The 16174-nt window shown below is 41.7% G+C and overlaps 2 protein-coding genes across 3 annotated transcripts; both read right to left on the reverse strand.

The window, feature by feature from the left end:
- Window positions 1-94: 94 nt before the first annotated feature.
- On the reverse strand, window positions 95-7062 carry dusp16 (dual specificity phosphatase 16). 2 transcript variants are annotated; one of them, XM_031879866.1, is made up of 8 exons: window positions 6920-7062; window positions 6035-6617; window positions 4780-4918; window positions 2488-2651; window positions 2196-2355; window positions 1992-2115; window positions 1221-1883; window positions 95-792 (listed from the first exon to the last, which is right to left on the reverse strand). In XM_031879866.1, the coding sequence occupies exons 2-8, from the start codon at window positions 6290-6292 to the stop codon at window positions 708-710; spliced, it is 1593 nt and encodes a 530-aa protein (XP_031735726.1). In that variant the 5' UTR covers window positions 6293-6617; window positions 6920-7062; the 3' UTR covers window positions 95-707. The 2 variants fall into 2 exon arrangements, with proteins under 2 accessions (XP_031735726.1, XP_031735725.1); XM_031879865.1 differs by having other exon boundaries at window positions 704-1883.
- A 2404-nt stretch (window positions 7063-9466) lies between these two features.
- Window positions 9467-12597, reverse strand: crebl2 (cAMP responsive element binding protein-like 2). Its single transcript, XM_031879868.1, has 3 exons — window positions 12369-12597; window positions 11653-11850; window positions 9467-9964 (listed from the first exon to the last, which is right to left on the reverse strand). Exons 1-3 carry the CDS (start codon window positions 12381-12383, stop codon window positions 9812-9814), a joined length of 366 nt encoding a protein of 121 aa, XP_031735728.1. The 5' UTR covers window positions 12384-12597; the 3' UTR covers window positions 9467-9811.
- Between the last annotated feature and the right edge of the window lie 3577 nt (window positions 12598-16174).

The raw sequence follows: 16174 nt of genomic DNA on the forward strand, positions 1-16174 counted from the left end.
GGTGGAGAAAAGTAGAGGCAAGTGGAGACAGGTGGAGGCAGGTGGAGGCATGTAAACATGGAACTTACTTCTTAATTTCCTGTAAAACAGAGTCTTTTTGTTTCAACACTTTTAATCATCAGATTCGTTCTGCTACATGAGCTGTGACACGTTGCTCACCTGATCTGAGTTCAGATCCTCGTCATCATCACTGATGATGATGACGAGGATGATGCAGACAGGTGACCAGCAGCGTCTCCTCCAGACGAGACGTTGAAAGAGTCAGTCAGTAAAAAGTCGTCCTTTTTACTGCAACACAATCAGAGACATCTTCGTCTTCACAGGTGAGCAGACTCCTGCAGCTTGATTCCCTCCAGACTTCCTGTGATGAGTTCACGTGGAGTATTTATATGAATGATAGAGATATTTAGTAAGATCTGATGCTGCTTTCATTATATTTAATTATTATAAACAAGATTTTATTCAAATCAAAACATCAACTGAAGATAAACAAATGGTTGCCTTTATGTTTGTGAATCAGTTTATTGTTCTGATTAATGTTTCTTTGTTCCGCATGAAGTCAAACAATCATGAAACGTCTCGTCCTCATTGATGATTTAGTTCCTTTTGTTGGAGACAACAGACTGTTAGCTTAGCAACATCAAGGCTAAAAACAACCCCAGAATGCAACACTTTTCAAACATAGTTTGGGTCAGAACGTCCTGATGTCACTTCCTGTCGGAGTGAGCAGACGCCGATGTGTGCTGCACCACATAGCTCCGGTCAGATTCCAGGACCGGGACCAGGACCAGGACCAGGACCAGGATCAGGAGACCTGGATGACCTCCATGCTGCCGGAGAAGCTGGACTGACTCCCCCCCGTCCCCATCATCTCTTCTCTGGACCTGCTGTCCATCCTCCCGTCTCCAAACTCCATCTGACAGCTTCGTCTCTTCAGCTGCTTCTCAAAGCTGCTCTCTTCATGCCAGCTCCTCCTCGAGTCTCCTCGGTCCCCCGTCCTCTGCCGGCTGCGCCGCCGCACCGCCTCCAGGCCGCCGCCGCCGCCGCATCCGTAGGCCGCCACGCCGCCGCCGCTCAGGATGGCGGAGGTGGAGTAGAAGCGAGCGGACTCAGGGGAGAGGTACCAGCCGCCGGCCAGAGAGGAGGAGACGGGGCCCAGCAAGATGTCGGAGTGCCAGCCCTTCAGGGTCCCTCCGGGTCCTGGTCCTGGTCTGGCCAAGTGCTGCTGGCTGCGGGAGAGGCCGAACAGGAAGCTGGTGGCGTTCTCCTCCACGCTGCCGCTCCGCTGTAGAGGGTGCCAGCAGTTAGGAGCGGCGGGCGGAGGTTTGGTGAAGACGGAGGAGGACTGGACCTCCTCCTTGTCGGGGCTCTGCTCCGACACCTCCTCCACCGGGGAGAACTGGCACTGTTTACTGGTCGGCTCTTTGAAGCCGGACGGTTTGAAGAACTCGCCGTCTCCCGGTCCTCCGTGAGGGACAAAGGCCGGCTCGCCGTATGACTTGATGTCCAGAGAGAAGGAGCGCTTCAGACGGGCGTTGTCCTCGGGGCCGTCGGAGAGCTGAAGGACGCTCAGAGCCTCGGCCAGCCGGAGCTCCTCGGGGGCGTCGGCCAGGACACAAGGAAAGATGAGGGGCTCCATGAGGGGCCCCATGAGGGGCTCCATAGGGGGCTCCATGGGGGCTTCCGGACAGGTGAGAGGGTCCTGGTCCTTACCTGAAGGATCCTGGTCCTCCAGGTGAGGGGGAACCTCACCGCTGGGCTCCGGATGAGCCTTCAGTCTGGTCTCAGGACCCGGAGGACTCTTGATCCTCTTCTCAAAGTCCAGCAGCTGACCCAGGAAGTTAAAGTTGGGAGAGATGGTCGGCCTCTTCTCCTTCACAAACCTGGACACAAAGAGGGAGGAGCTTCATCATCACCTGTCTGTGGTCCCGCCCCTCTCACCTGTCTGTGGTCCCGCCCCTCTCACCTGTCTGTGGTCCCGCCCCTCTCACCTGTAGGCCTCATCCAGAGGCATGTCCATCCTCTTCATGATGTAGGCGATGGCGATGGTGGCAGAGCGGGAGATTCCAGCCAGACAGTGGACCAGGACCCGAGCGTTGGAGGCTTTGGCCTTCTCTGAAACACACAAGAGGTTCTAAGGTGAGAGCAGGTGTGGAGTCCTTCAGGTGCGTCTCTGTGACCTCCAGTCCTCTGACCTATGAAGTCCAGGGACCGGTCCAACCAGGGCAGGATCTTCTCACAGAAGGAGTCGTTGACGGGGACCCTGAGGAAGTGGGACTCTGGGATGAAGTCTGGTTTGGGACAGGTGTTACTGGCGTTCAGGACATAGACAATGTCGTTCTGCTGCATCAGATCCTGGAGATACAAAACCACGTCAGAGAACAGCTCTGTTCTGATTGGCTGAGTGTGGTGGGAGGCCTCCCAGCATGCACTGGGGCCACACTCATATTATATTATATTATATTATATTATATTATATTATATTACCTGGTTGAGGACGTCCCTCTGACAGCCCAGGTACAGGTGAGGCAGGATGCGGGTCGGTCCGCTGCTGCTTACGGGTCGACATGGTTCAGACATACAGGATGGAACCAGAGAGGACCTCCCCTCACACAGACCTGGGAACAGCTGGGAGAACTCGGAGAACCCACCTGAGAAGAACAGAGGAACCAACACACACAGACACACACACACACGTTTAGACTTCTTCTTCTTCTGCTGTTTTATTCTCAGCAGATTAGACGCAACAAGCCTCTGAATTGATCCTCTGCAGGTCCAACATGAAGATAATAGATTTATATGTTAATATTATTTATTAATAATTACATAAACGCAGAGGACGCTGCCTGGTGTCCACGTAAGTAAAATGTAAATAAAGGAGCGAATAACTTCATTAGATGAATCATGAACGTTACGTTTGTTTATTCATGTTAGACTCTTTATCATTAACCTTTTTTTAATGATAGTAAAGTAAGAACAGTTCAAATGTATTTGTAATGAAGTGAACAGGTGGCATCAAGTCCTGAAACATCGATATTTAATTAAAATGTATTTATTGTTATCGTTTGTCTTTTAAACAAGTAATACCTTTTTACAAGATTTGTCTTTTCTCTTCAAATATTTGAACTCTTATAATTTAATTTGCATATATAAAATGGAATATTTACATATCAGCTTTAAAGGATGAGTCTACGGCCAAATCCCAATGTCCCCCCTGAACTTTTAAGGACTTACTGACGTCACCTGGTGAGTGGGTGAGTGCGAGAGGCTGTGAGGGCTTGAGATGGTGTGAATATGAACGGACAGCACTTTGCTGCAACATATCACGTTACCATGAAAACTACAATAAATATGATGTATAATTGTGTGTATTTATTGTATACTTTGTACTCCCTGATGTGAACGTCTTCAGGCTCTTTCCTCACTAGATGAGAGGTAACTTCATATCATCTATTTACTCGTTTTTGTCAAAACAGCTTCAATGACAAAATCAAATATTTGATGAATAAATAAATAAATATCTTCTGATTTCATGTTTATTTGTTGTTCCATCTTTAACCCTTAATATTTCTGAGCAAATGTAATAAGACAGGCTGAACACAGTGAGCCGTCCTCTTTGTTTACGTCTTCATGCGTCCACTGGTTACCCCGTGTTTAACGTCACATTGCAATGATTTGTGGGTAATTCCCTTAGGCTAAGTCAGGATACCATGCTGACTTACGGAAAGGGTTCATAAAGGGGTCAACATGTCTGCGAGAGGCTCAAACACTCGATGATGTGACAGCGGGACATCCCTAAACTCTCACGCCTCAAAGTCCGTGAGTCCGTAAGGGGGACATTGGGATTTGGCCTACATTTATCCTCATGTGTACAACATGTTCGTCCGTCCCTCAACACGGTCTGACTTCCTGTCTGTGGCTCATTGGTTCCTACTGAAGAAGTAAATCTTTAAAAACACTAATAGTTCCATCAGTGATTTACTGTGATTATTAATAAACAGACAGGACAGAATAGAGACTTTGTTGACTATTTTCAGGGGCGGATGAATTAATGAATAAACTTGACTGTTGTATTCTGATAGTTAAAGTCAGAATGATGATGAAATGTTAAAGTCTTCAGTCACAGTCAATGGTTCCTCTTTAGTTCAAAGACCAGCTGCTGTTGTTGTTGTGTAACCTCATTTTGTTCATGAGGGTGGAGTCATCATGACATCATCGTTACATAACGTAACCCTAAGAGGAAGAAGGGAGGACGGTGGAACTCATGAACTTCTTCATCTCGAGAGACTGAAACCTTCAGATCATCAGACAGGAAACAACTCTGAAGACAACATGGCCGTCGTTTATTAACTCTGACTAAGCTCTATAACAGGTGTCTAGACTCAGAATAATCTGACTCCTGACTCAGACTAGGACTGACCTGAGACTCCTGACTCGTGACTAGGACTGACCCGAGACTCCCGACTAGGACTAGGACTGACCCGAGACTCCTGACTAGGACTGACCTGAGACTCCTGACTAGGACTGACCTGAGACTCCTGACTCGGACTGACCTGAGACTCCTGACTCGGACTGACCTGAGACTCCTGACTAGGACTGACCTGAGACTCCTGACTAGGACTGACCTGAGACTCCTGACTCGTGACTCGGACTGACCTGAGACTCCTGACTCGGACTGACCTGAGACTCCTGACTCGGACTGACCTGAGACTCCTGACTCGGACTGACCTGAGAATAATGACAGACTAGTCTCTGACCTGAGACTGGGACTAGACTGACCTGAGAGCAGGTGCACAGAGGTGAAGCTCTTCTCCAGTTTCAGCAGCAGGACGCTGAGGAACGAGTCAGAGCTCAGAGAAGAAGGAAGAGAAGAACTGTGGTCATAAACAACCACCTGCTGATCCCCCTGCAGCTCCAGCTACAACACACAGAGACATTATTGTTATTATTATTATTATTATTATTATTATTATATATGAGACACTTTAAGATCAGCTACAACACACAGAGACATTATTATTATTATTATATATATGAAACACTTTGATACAATAACAAACATTAATCATGTGACCTGTGAAGGAAACATTGATGTTCTAGTCGTGATAACTTCTTACAATGTTTGTCCATATTTCTGAATATTTTCCTAATAGTTTCATTGAATGTTGGTTATATTTTATGATAATTGATTATATATTTCTACACAGAGACATTTATCTGCTGTCACAATATATAATACTGATCCATGTTGGTTTTGCTACAGAAACAATACTTAAGGAAGGGTCGATATGTATTTCCTAATATTTTAATTACAGTTAAACCCTAAATACCTTGGATACAAATCCAAAACATATAAACTCATTCAGTTAAAGGCCTGATACTGAATCTTTAAGGCCAACATCAATATGATATTTGAGACTATAAATAAGGACTTTCCCTTCAAAATAAGAGCTCAGGTGTGTAAAACGTTTCCTGTGAAGCTGCTCTACAACTCGTCCTTTAAAACTCTTGTTCTCTCTTCACTGATCACAGAATTCAGCTCATCAGACGGAGAACGTTTCCTCTGTAATAATAAAGAGTCGTTATTCCAGAGGCGACAGAAACCAGAGATGCTCATGATTATGTGTTAGGTTTACTCTTATTATTTATTCTCACCTCAGTATTATTAAGACTAGAGGTGAAACGTTATTGATCTGTACTGACCCCCTCACAGTCTAACGTTAAACTTTATTTACACTGCGGTGGTTAACGTTAACCATCAGAGTGTAAATAAAGTTTAACGTTAATCATCGCAGTGTAAATAAAGTGTAACGTTAACCATCGCAGTGTAAATAAAGTTTTACTGACAATGGTTCTCCTCCAATATTCAGTAAAATATGCGTTTCTAGTCTCTGATCTCTGATGATGTTACATTGTTTAAATCAACAGGAGAGCTAGTAACGTTAGCAGCACATCTGGATCAGGTCTCTGGATCAGGTCTCTGGGGGGCACCTTGTCCTGGACCTGGTTGTGTGGTCCTGGTCTGTGTGTGTACCTTGTTCATGGCTGAGTGCTGCAGCAGCTCCTGGATCAGGACTTTGTCCTGCTGCAGCCTCCTCTTCATCAGCTTGGAGCAGTTCACGTTGACGGCCTCCAGGATATGAGACGCATTGTAGTCCACGAAGGGCCGGCTGTCGATCAGGACCACGCGGTCCAGACCCCCCTCCAGCAGGACCACCAGGGCCTCCGACCCGATGGGCCGCACAGACCTGGACCCAGACCATGATGCTGGTCCTGATGGATACTCCGACATGTCAGACTACCCCCCCCCCCCCCTCTCCTCCGGTGGTCCAGCTCAGTGAGGCGGTCTGAAGAGGAACCTCAGAGGAGGAAGACCTGAATCGTGTCAGACCGGTATGAGGTCATCATCCTGATGGGGGACAGCACAAAAACCCCAGACCAGAGAGACAGACAGACAGACAGAGACAGAGAGAGACAGGCAGAGAGAGACAGACAGACAGACAGGACCCCCCCTCCCCTGACTGTAGTTTAAAGTGTCTGGAGTCTCTTCCTGGACTCAGAACTGAAGACCTCAATCTGAACCCTGATCCTGGTCTTCATGCTGAAGTGGATCCACACTGTGGGACAAAGAGGGAGGAGTCAGGTTTATATAAACTATGTAACATTAATGATTAAAACATGTGTTTTATTCATGAGGTTTGGTATTAGCAGTTAGCTAACAACTAGCTAACTGCTAGCTAACTGTTAGCTACATTTTGTTACTTTGTTTCCATGTTTAATGACCGACAGACCGACTCTTATGAAAACAACCGACTAAAAAAAAAAAAAAAAAAGTGAACGACATTTTTCTTCTTCGTGTCTTTTCCGTTAAACTTTAACGGAACTTTTACCAGATTGAGACTTTTTTAAAACCACTCACCGTTTATTGAAAAAACTCGACGTCAAAAAAGTCCAAACGGCTCTTCAGCGGAGTAAGTGGAAGAAGAAGAAGAAGAAGAGTGAAGTCCTCCTGCTGCCATAAGAGATGAGGTCACTGCGTTAAAAATAAAAGGATGTCGTCATCGCTGCTCCAGTCGAATGAACTCAACGGGTCTCTTAAATGCGCATGCGCAGTCAGCGAGATGAGCCGACAGAAAACCACTGCGCAGCTTTAAAGGGGCGCAAAGTGTCAGATTAGGTATGGGAGACAAATAGTGGCCCAATATGACACCCTTCTTCTGGTGACGGTGTGTCTTGAGGCTCATACGTGACGTCATTCATTGAGATCCTAAAGGTGCGTTCACACCAAAAGTGACGTGAACGCACCTTGAGAACGTTCCTCAGACCGACATCTTCCACAACACTAACCTGCAGTTTGTCTCCACTTCTTTGTAGCATGTGTTAGCTTGTATTGTTTTAGTTTATCTCTACTTCTCCCACACGCTGCGTCAACGTAGTCTGAAGACTTCCTCCACCACTGCCAGTGAGCAACAGACTTTCAAAATAATAATTTTTAAAAAGAACTGTGAACCCTGAGGTTCACAGTGAACAGCAGTAGGTCCAGTGAAGAACCCTGAGGTTCACAGTGAACAGCAGTAGGTCCAGTGAAGAACCCTGAGGTTCACAGTGAACAGCAGTGGGCCCAGTGAAGAACCCTGAGGTTCACAGTGAACAGCAGTAGGTCCAGTGAAGAACCCTGAGGTTCATAGTGAACAGCAGTAGGCCCAGTGAAGAACCCTGAGGTTCACAGTGAACAGCAGTAGGTCCAGTGAAGAACCCTGAGGTTCACAGTGAACAGTAGTGGGTCCAGTACCTGAGGTCCGTGACTTTAGTTCAGAGAGTTTATGAATCAGCCTCATGCTGTGAGAGGACGATGAGTATATGGAGGACAAAGGACGTGATGAATGCAGTAGGAGAGAGAAAGCTTCTTCATACTGGAGCAATTAGCACGCATGGCTAACTCCGGCTGATGAATGAGAATAAATGATGAAAGAGACCACGAGAGTCTGAAACCGCTCAGCTGGAAACCAGACTCAGAGCTACATGAAAGGTTCTGACCTGTTTTATTGGTGCATCCAGGTCTGATCTCCATCCTGCAGCAAACTCCAACTGCTGAGGAAGACCATGCGATACTGATCGAAAGCTCCAGCCACTAAACGGACCTTTTGTTGAGATTCTTTTGAAAATGTTTCCGTTAAATCTGAGCTCAGAAAAATGAAAGAGATGATAGAAAGTAAAGACAACTTTCCCTTGAAATAAAAAATATCAGTCTTTATAAACTAAAGTCATATTGTTTCCCCCTTAAGATTTAAATATAAATATATATATTATGATGGTATTATTTTAAATAAACCTCTATTGTACAGAATATCAACTTTATATGAATTAAACCACATCATTATATTAGTAAAAAAATTTGCAATGTAGGTAAAACCTTTAAAATGTGAAAGTTAAAGATCTAGTTAAGCATTAGAATAAATCATTCATGATAAATATTTTTTATATTGACCGTAATCGTCCTATCGGACTCTTGTTTTTCAGGGTTTACCTATTAAATCATATGAATACAGATTAGGAGTCATATTGATTCATAACGTTGTAACAACGTCTAAATGTTTTTATTTAGTCTTGTAAAATACTTTGTAACTTTGTTCTGACCAGTGCTATGAATAACATTTCTATTGATTGTTGTGTAACATTCTCCAGTCTGCTGATCAATAATAAACATGACAGTAGAATCTGATGATTTCACAGAAAGTCTTTATTTTCTGTTCAAACTAAAATCATTTCACAAAGTGCTTTTGCAGAAAAACAACAAAGTGCACAAAGTTTCATCAGAAACACAAAAGTTTAGAAGATTATGAATCTGCAACAAAGATAAATAAAGAGAAGCATCTTCATCTTCATCATCGATCAGAGGAACACAAATATAAAATATACAAATACAAAAATATATCCAGCTCCAGCATCACTGTACAGGTAATGAGATGTTAATGACATGTTAATGAGATCAGGACGACGAAGTCAGACTCACATTGGACAACACAAAGCTTTCAGATCAGTCATGTGACGCATTAATCAATAAATAATAACATTAAAGGAGCAATATGTTGGTGTTGATTTGTTCTAAAAACAAACAGAATTATTTGAGAAGAGTGAAAACTGTTCTTAGAGGATGTTTGAGGTTCATTAAGATCAAACAATGTTTGTAGAGACTCAAACAGACTCAAACATTTTACATGAAAAATAAAAAAGCACGAATGATTAGTAAATAATTATTATGATCTTTAATGGTTAAAATATTTGAGTTCATTTTAGTTTAACAATAAGGAATTTTATTATTTTTATAAATGTGAGATTCATTCTTTTTATCGATTCATTTTTTCTGTTTGTTCTTCTTTTGGAATAAATATTTAATAAATTAACATTTTAAAGTGAAGTGAAGAAGATTTATTGGCGTGTTTTTTGGCCCCGCCTCCTCCAGCAGCCAACAGCCAATGAGCTTCGTCTCGCTGTATTTAAATACGTTATTGATAACAATGATAACTCTGTTGGGTTAACATTCATGGATTCATGAACTTTATCATCTGAACAGTTCACAATGTTCTAAAATAATTCCTGTCAGTTTCTCTCAGGTCTGAAGAACCTGATTTATGGATGAAAAGAAGTATTAATGTATTTATAATAAATCACATGACAGTGTGAAGACTTTTTATAAAGAAGTTTCACGTGTTTCACTTGCGAGGAGAGCTGAGAGGGTTAATGGGTCCTGTTGTGTTGTGTATTATTATGTTATTTCCTGTCATGTAGTCTTCCTGTCCGTCAGACTGGTTCAGCTCTGCCCGTTACTGCTGATGCTGGTCTTGCTGGTCCTGGTCTTGGTGCTGCTGCCTCCTTGAGGAGTTTTCTGTTCGTCTCCGGTCAGCAGAGCTTTGATCTCTGAGGGGATCTTCCCCTGATCCATGGCTGAGCACCACTGTTTATACTGAGACACAGAGAGACAGAGAGAGACCAGTGAGTCCACTGAGACCAGAACACAGAGAGACCACACTGAGTCAAGCTGGACCTGAACCTGATCCATGGCTGAGCACCACTGTTTGTACTGAGACACAGAGAGACCAGTGAGTCAACCTGAAGCTGAAACTGTATTTACCTGTTTCTATTGTTTGATCTTTTTACTCTCATAGATAAGGACCAGAGACACGGGTAATAAAGACAGATGTCTCAGTGGGACAAAGGCTCAGAAGAGAGAAGAGGATCAATGGAGGTCAATGGGCAGTTAGAAACTGTAGACCAGATGTTTTAGTGTGAACTCATGCTGCCCCCCCACCCTGTGCTCAGGTCCTTTATAAGCTACAGAGACACTGGACTCATGGCTCGTCCTCATGCAGACTACACAGCACTCTGTGTGACGATAGAGAATAAATACTCCAAAGACAGACTCCTCCTCTCAATGTTCCTAATTTCAGTATTATAGTACTCACTCGTGTACTATTAAAGTAGTGATGTCATACAAAGTTTGATCACAAGAACAGGGTCATCAATGAGAGATTAGCTGAGAATGTGTTTTAAAGATTTACAAACTCAAGAATATTTGTTTACACACAAGAATAATGAAGAAATGTGGATTCTTTTCTTTACTCCCTCTGGTGACTCACCGCCTCTAGCTCCTCCCTCTAGTGACTCACCGCCTCTAGCTCCTCCCTCTAGTGACTCCCCGTCTCTAGGTCCTCCCTCTAGTGACTCCCTGTCTCTAGCTCCTCCCTCGAGGGAATCCCCATCTCTAGCTCCTCCCTCTAGTGACTCACCGCCTCTAGCTCCTCCCTCTAGTGACTCCCCGTCTAGAGCTCCTCCCTCTAGTGACTCCCCGTCTCTAGGTCCTCCCTCTAGTGACTCCCCGTCTCTAGCTCCTCCCTCTAGTGACTCCCCGTCTCTAGCTCCCCCCTCTAGTGACTCACCACCTCTAGCTCCCCCCTCTAGTGACTCACCGCCTCTAGCTCCTCCCTCTAGTGACTCACCGCCTCTAGCTCCTCCCTCTAGTGACTCCCCGTCTATAGCTCCACCCTCTAGTGACTCCCCGTCTATAGCTCCACCCTCTAGTGACTCCCCGTCTATAGCTCCACCCTCTAGCGACTCACCGCCTCTAGCTCCTCCCTCTAGCGACTCCCCGTCTTTAGCTCCTCCCTCTAGTGACTCCCCATCTAGAGCTCCTCCCTCTAGTGACTCCCGGTCTCTAGGTCCTCCCTCTAGTGACTCCCCGTCTCTAGGTCCTCCCTCTAGTGAATCACCGTCTCTAGCTCCTCCCTCTAGTGAATCACCGTCTCTAGCTCCTCCCTCTAGTGAATCACCGTCTCTAGCTCCTCCCTCTAGTGAATCACCGTCTCTAGCTCCTCCCTCTAGTGAATCACCATCTATAGCTCCACCTTCTAGTGACTCACCGCCTCCAGGTCTATAGCTCCTCCCTCTAGTGACTCCCTGTCTCTAGCTCCTCCCTCTAGTGAATCACCACCTCTAGCTCCTCCCTCGAGTAAATCACCTTCTCTAGCTCCTCCCTCGAGTAAATCACCTTCTCTAGTTCCTCCCTCTAGTGACTCACCTTCTCTAGTGACGCCCCGTCTATAGCTCCTCCCTCTAGTGACTCACCGTCTATAGCTCCTCCCTCTAGTGACTCACCATCTCTAGCTCCTCCCTCAGAGCACAGATGGCCCTCTCCTTACTGGAGACCAGTTCCTCCAGGTACTGGTACCGGAGCTTCTTCCTGGCTCGACACTCTCTGGCGCTCTGACGGCTTCGCTCCAGTTTGGCCTTCAGGTCGATTTTTGCTGGTTTACGGCCGCGTTTCCCCGGTTTCTTCACTTTACCAGCCACCATCTGATCAATACAGTTATTGATCAGTGATGACTCATCATAACTTACAGGATATGAAGTCATTCAAATGAGGTCCATCTTTAAAGTGATGAACACATTAATGCTAATAATAATAATAATTTCTGTTTTAATCCTCATTATTAATGTGCATCTGTATGAATGTGACGATTTAATAAAGTTTTATAGTTTGATGTTCATACTTTTATATTTGTATTGAAGTACAATAATAAATGCAGTACATCTATTGTACTTTTACTGTAGTAAAAACACAGAATACTACGTTAAGATGTCTTCTGTAGCAGCTAGCTGATTACAGAACTGTAACCAGCTAGCTGTGATGCTAACTATGCGTGAAGAGATGCTAACGATAGCGTTCGCATCTCTTCACGTACAGTTAGCATCACAGCTAGCTGGTTACCGTTAAACTGTATTAAATGAACCACCAGTCTCTAACACGCTAAAGATGATTACATAATATAAAGTGTGTGTTAGCCATTAGCTGTTAGCCGTTAGCTTCTTACCTTGTTATCATCCATGTTGCTGAATGCTAACGTGCTGGTAGCTTAGCTCGCGTTAGCTGCGAGATAAAACTGCTGATGAACAATAAACTAAATATTAATATTAATATAATATAATGATGAGGAGTCACTGGAACACAAACGGACCAAAGAAAACAGAGATAACCAACGTGACGCTGTTTCTTTGTTTACATCGTGTTTCCTGTTCACGTTGCGTGGTGACGTCAGCTCTTCTTCTTCTTCTTATTCTGGTGCAGGAAAAGTTGCAGACCACCCCCTGCTGGACTGGAAGAGAGGAGACCAGAAACACATCTAATGTTTTGATTTATTGTTGGAATGCTGTTAAGCACTCCAAGTATTGTTCTTCAAATCTTTATTCCTCTTTATATTATATTTCTTCCGTACGCTTTTTGCTACTTAACTCCTTCCACATTTTTTAACAGAAACCGTTCAACTATCAAAATGTTCAGCTCTTTCAGCTCATGTCTGCTATGACTTTTCATATTTCTAACCTTGAAACTTTTTGAATTATTAAGCTTTTTGCACCTTTTTTTTGAATGGGATGTCTATGGAGAATATTTTCAAATCCTCTTAAACTTTTTCAACTTTCAAATCCTCTACTTCCTCATACTTTCAGCTACAGGCACCATTTCAACTTTGAAATGTTGAGAAACCCTGACCTATTGCAGAATGATTCCGCTTTTTGATATCTTTTACACTTTTTGAACTGTAGCAATTTAACTTTTATGATTTTTTCAGTTCTTTTCTAACTTTATAATGGGTGTGTATTGCGCAGCTTAGAGTGCGTGATGTCACCGCTAGAGTGAAGAGCAGCTTGAGATTCTTGTGAAAAAAAGATTTTGCCACTGAGTCCACAATCTTCACTCTTCATGCATAATTTCTGGATGTAAAAGTAGCTAATCTTGTCCTTGTTGTAGACAGATGACTGTGGAATCCCACAGATTTACACATTTGGCACAGAAGCCTGTAATTGAGAGGAAAACCAACTTTCTGCTCCATAGAGACCAATGTTAAATTTTGCTTCAAAAACATCTTCCACAGAACACGGTACCCCATTTCTAGATCGCCAGTTCAGCCACATTTTTTACACTACACCAGTGGTGGGCTGTCAGGGCCTAAACAGAATCACAAAGTTATATCTATTTTATAATTTAATAATCTTTCTTAAATACACTACATGCATTATAATTTATATAAATATTTCCCCATTATCTTATGTTCTCATTGCACAGCTCCTGTCTTCCTCAGTTGCTCTGCTTCCAGTGTAGCTTGTTTTAAGTAGAGCTTTTATCCAATCAGATCTCACCTCTGTGTCTCTAGGTAAGAAGAGAGGCCCGAGGCCTGCAGACTCACAAGTGAATCCATGTGCAGTTTAAGTGAATGGGGACGATATTGTTGATTGTCATAGTGTTCAACCAATCAGATCTTTAGTTTGACATGTTGGGCGTATTCTTTGATCTATCAGAGCCTTCTAGCCGGCCTATAATGACGTCAGCATTACATGCCGCTCAGTGTCCATGTGCAGCTCTGAAACTTAACAGCAGAGGCTGTCGGGTGTGAATCACATCAGGTGATGCAGCTCAGCCAATCAAATATGGGCATTCTTACTGCGTGAGATGTACCACACACCATGACACAGGAGACTGAGATGAGGAAAGACATTTCAGAGCAGTACGTTCAACGTTCAAGTTGTGAAAGTAAAATCCTATGATAATCTCTTTGTGTCGCGGCTTCTCATTAAGGAATGACTGTGGATCGCACAGCCAGACTAGCTGAAAACATTATACTTTTCTGAATTTAGGCTTTTGCATTTTCTAAATGCTCTAGCATTATTCAAATGACTCGTACCGAACGGTTTAATACGAAGATGTACATAGTTACAGCCTTAAAAACGAACAATAGCTGTGGCGCCATCATGTGGTTATAAGGTGGTATTTCAGCTGCAGGACAGCAGGGAAGGCCCAGGTATACAATGCACTACCCGCCACTGCACTACAGACACAATTTTTACAGGATCTGTTCTTCAACTCATCCTTCCTCTCATTTATTAATATCGGAGCAATAGGAGCTACGGTTATGGGAGTTTTGATGATTTGTTTGAGAGGTGTTTCCCTGTTTTATCAGACTCACAGACTCTCCAACAGGTGCGTCCTCACCATGGCAACCAGTTACACGCACGCACACAGGCTCTCTCTGTCTGTCTCTCTACACACATAAGACTTGGAGGCATTGTGCCTTGTTTCAGGAGAGGGGTGCTTTGACTTTTCATATTTGTAATCTTTAAACTTTTTGAATTATTAAGCTTTTTGCAATTTTCTTTTCAATGGGATCTCTATGGAGAAAATCTTCAAATCCTGTTAAACTTCTTCAACTTTCAAAGCCTTCTTCTTCCTCATACTTTCAGCTACAGACACCATAGTTAGACATTTCAACGAGAAGGGTTTTCAGCAGTGCAGTTTAAATGCTTTTGGGCTTCAACATTTTCCAGACAGGTAGTCTCCCATTTCTTAATTTTCAGCAATTGTTTTACAATTCATTTCAGCTTTCAGCATTCCAACGCATTTTCAGGAGGAAATGCATTTTCTAGTATATATATATAATTATATACATATAATTATATATATATATATATATATATATATAAACAATGTTCATGTTTATTGAGGCAGATTAAAAAACTACATTTTAATTGTTTTTAATATGTAAAACAAAATGTTTGTTTTGTATAAATGAGCTGATATTTTATTATCCTCCTCCTCCTCCTCCTCCTCGTCCTCCTCCCTCCCATCAGCGTCATTGTTCCCATAGCGACTGGCCTGTTGGTTGCCATGGTGACGTGGTGCGTCATCATCAGACTTTGTTTCCTCTTATAGAGATGATGTCATCACGATCGTAATAATCAATCAATAACTTGATCAACACAACCCTCCTCCTAGTCCTCCTCTTCCTCCATGTATATTTATATATATATTTATATATATTTATGTATATTTATATATATTAATATATATTTATGTATATTTATATATATTTATGTATATTTATGTGTATTTATATATATTTATGTATATTTATATATATTTATATATATTTATGTATATTTATATATATTTATGTATATTTATGTGTATTTATGTGTATTTATATATATTTATGTATATTTATATATATATTTATGTATATTTATGTGTATTTATATATATTTATGTATATTTATGTATATTTATATATATTTATGTATATTTATGTGTATTTATATATATTTATGTATATTGATATATATTTATATATATTTATGTATATTTATATACATTTATGTATATTTATATATATTTATGTATATTTATGTGTATTTATATATATTTATGTGTATTTATATATATTTATGTAAATGTATGTGTGTATGTGTATTTATATATATGTATATATGTATGTGTATTTATATATATTTATATATATTTATGTATATTTATATATATTTATATATATTTATATGTATTTATGTATATTTATATATATTTATGTATATTTATATGTATTTATGTATATTTATATATATTTATGTATATTTATATATATTTATATATATCTATATATATTTATGTATATTTATATATATTTATGTGTATTTATATATATTTATGTATATTTATATATATTTATATATATTTATGTATATTTATATATATATTTATGTATATTTATGTGTATTTGTGTATTTATGTATATTTATATATATTTATATATATCTATATATATTTATGTATATTTATATATATTTATGTGTA

Source organism: Anarrhichthys ocellatus, unplaced genomic scaffold (assembly GCF_004355925.1).
Source record: "Anarrhichthys ocellatus isolate YVR2014 unplaced genomic scaffold, GSC_Weel_1.0 scaffold462, whole genome shotgun sequence".
NCBI classification, from domain to species: domain Eukaryota; kingdom Metazoa; phylum Chordata; class Actinopteri; order Perciformes; family Anarhichadidae; genus Anarrhichthys; species Anarrhichthys ocellatus.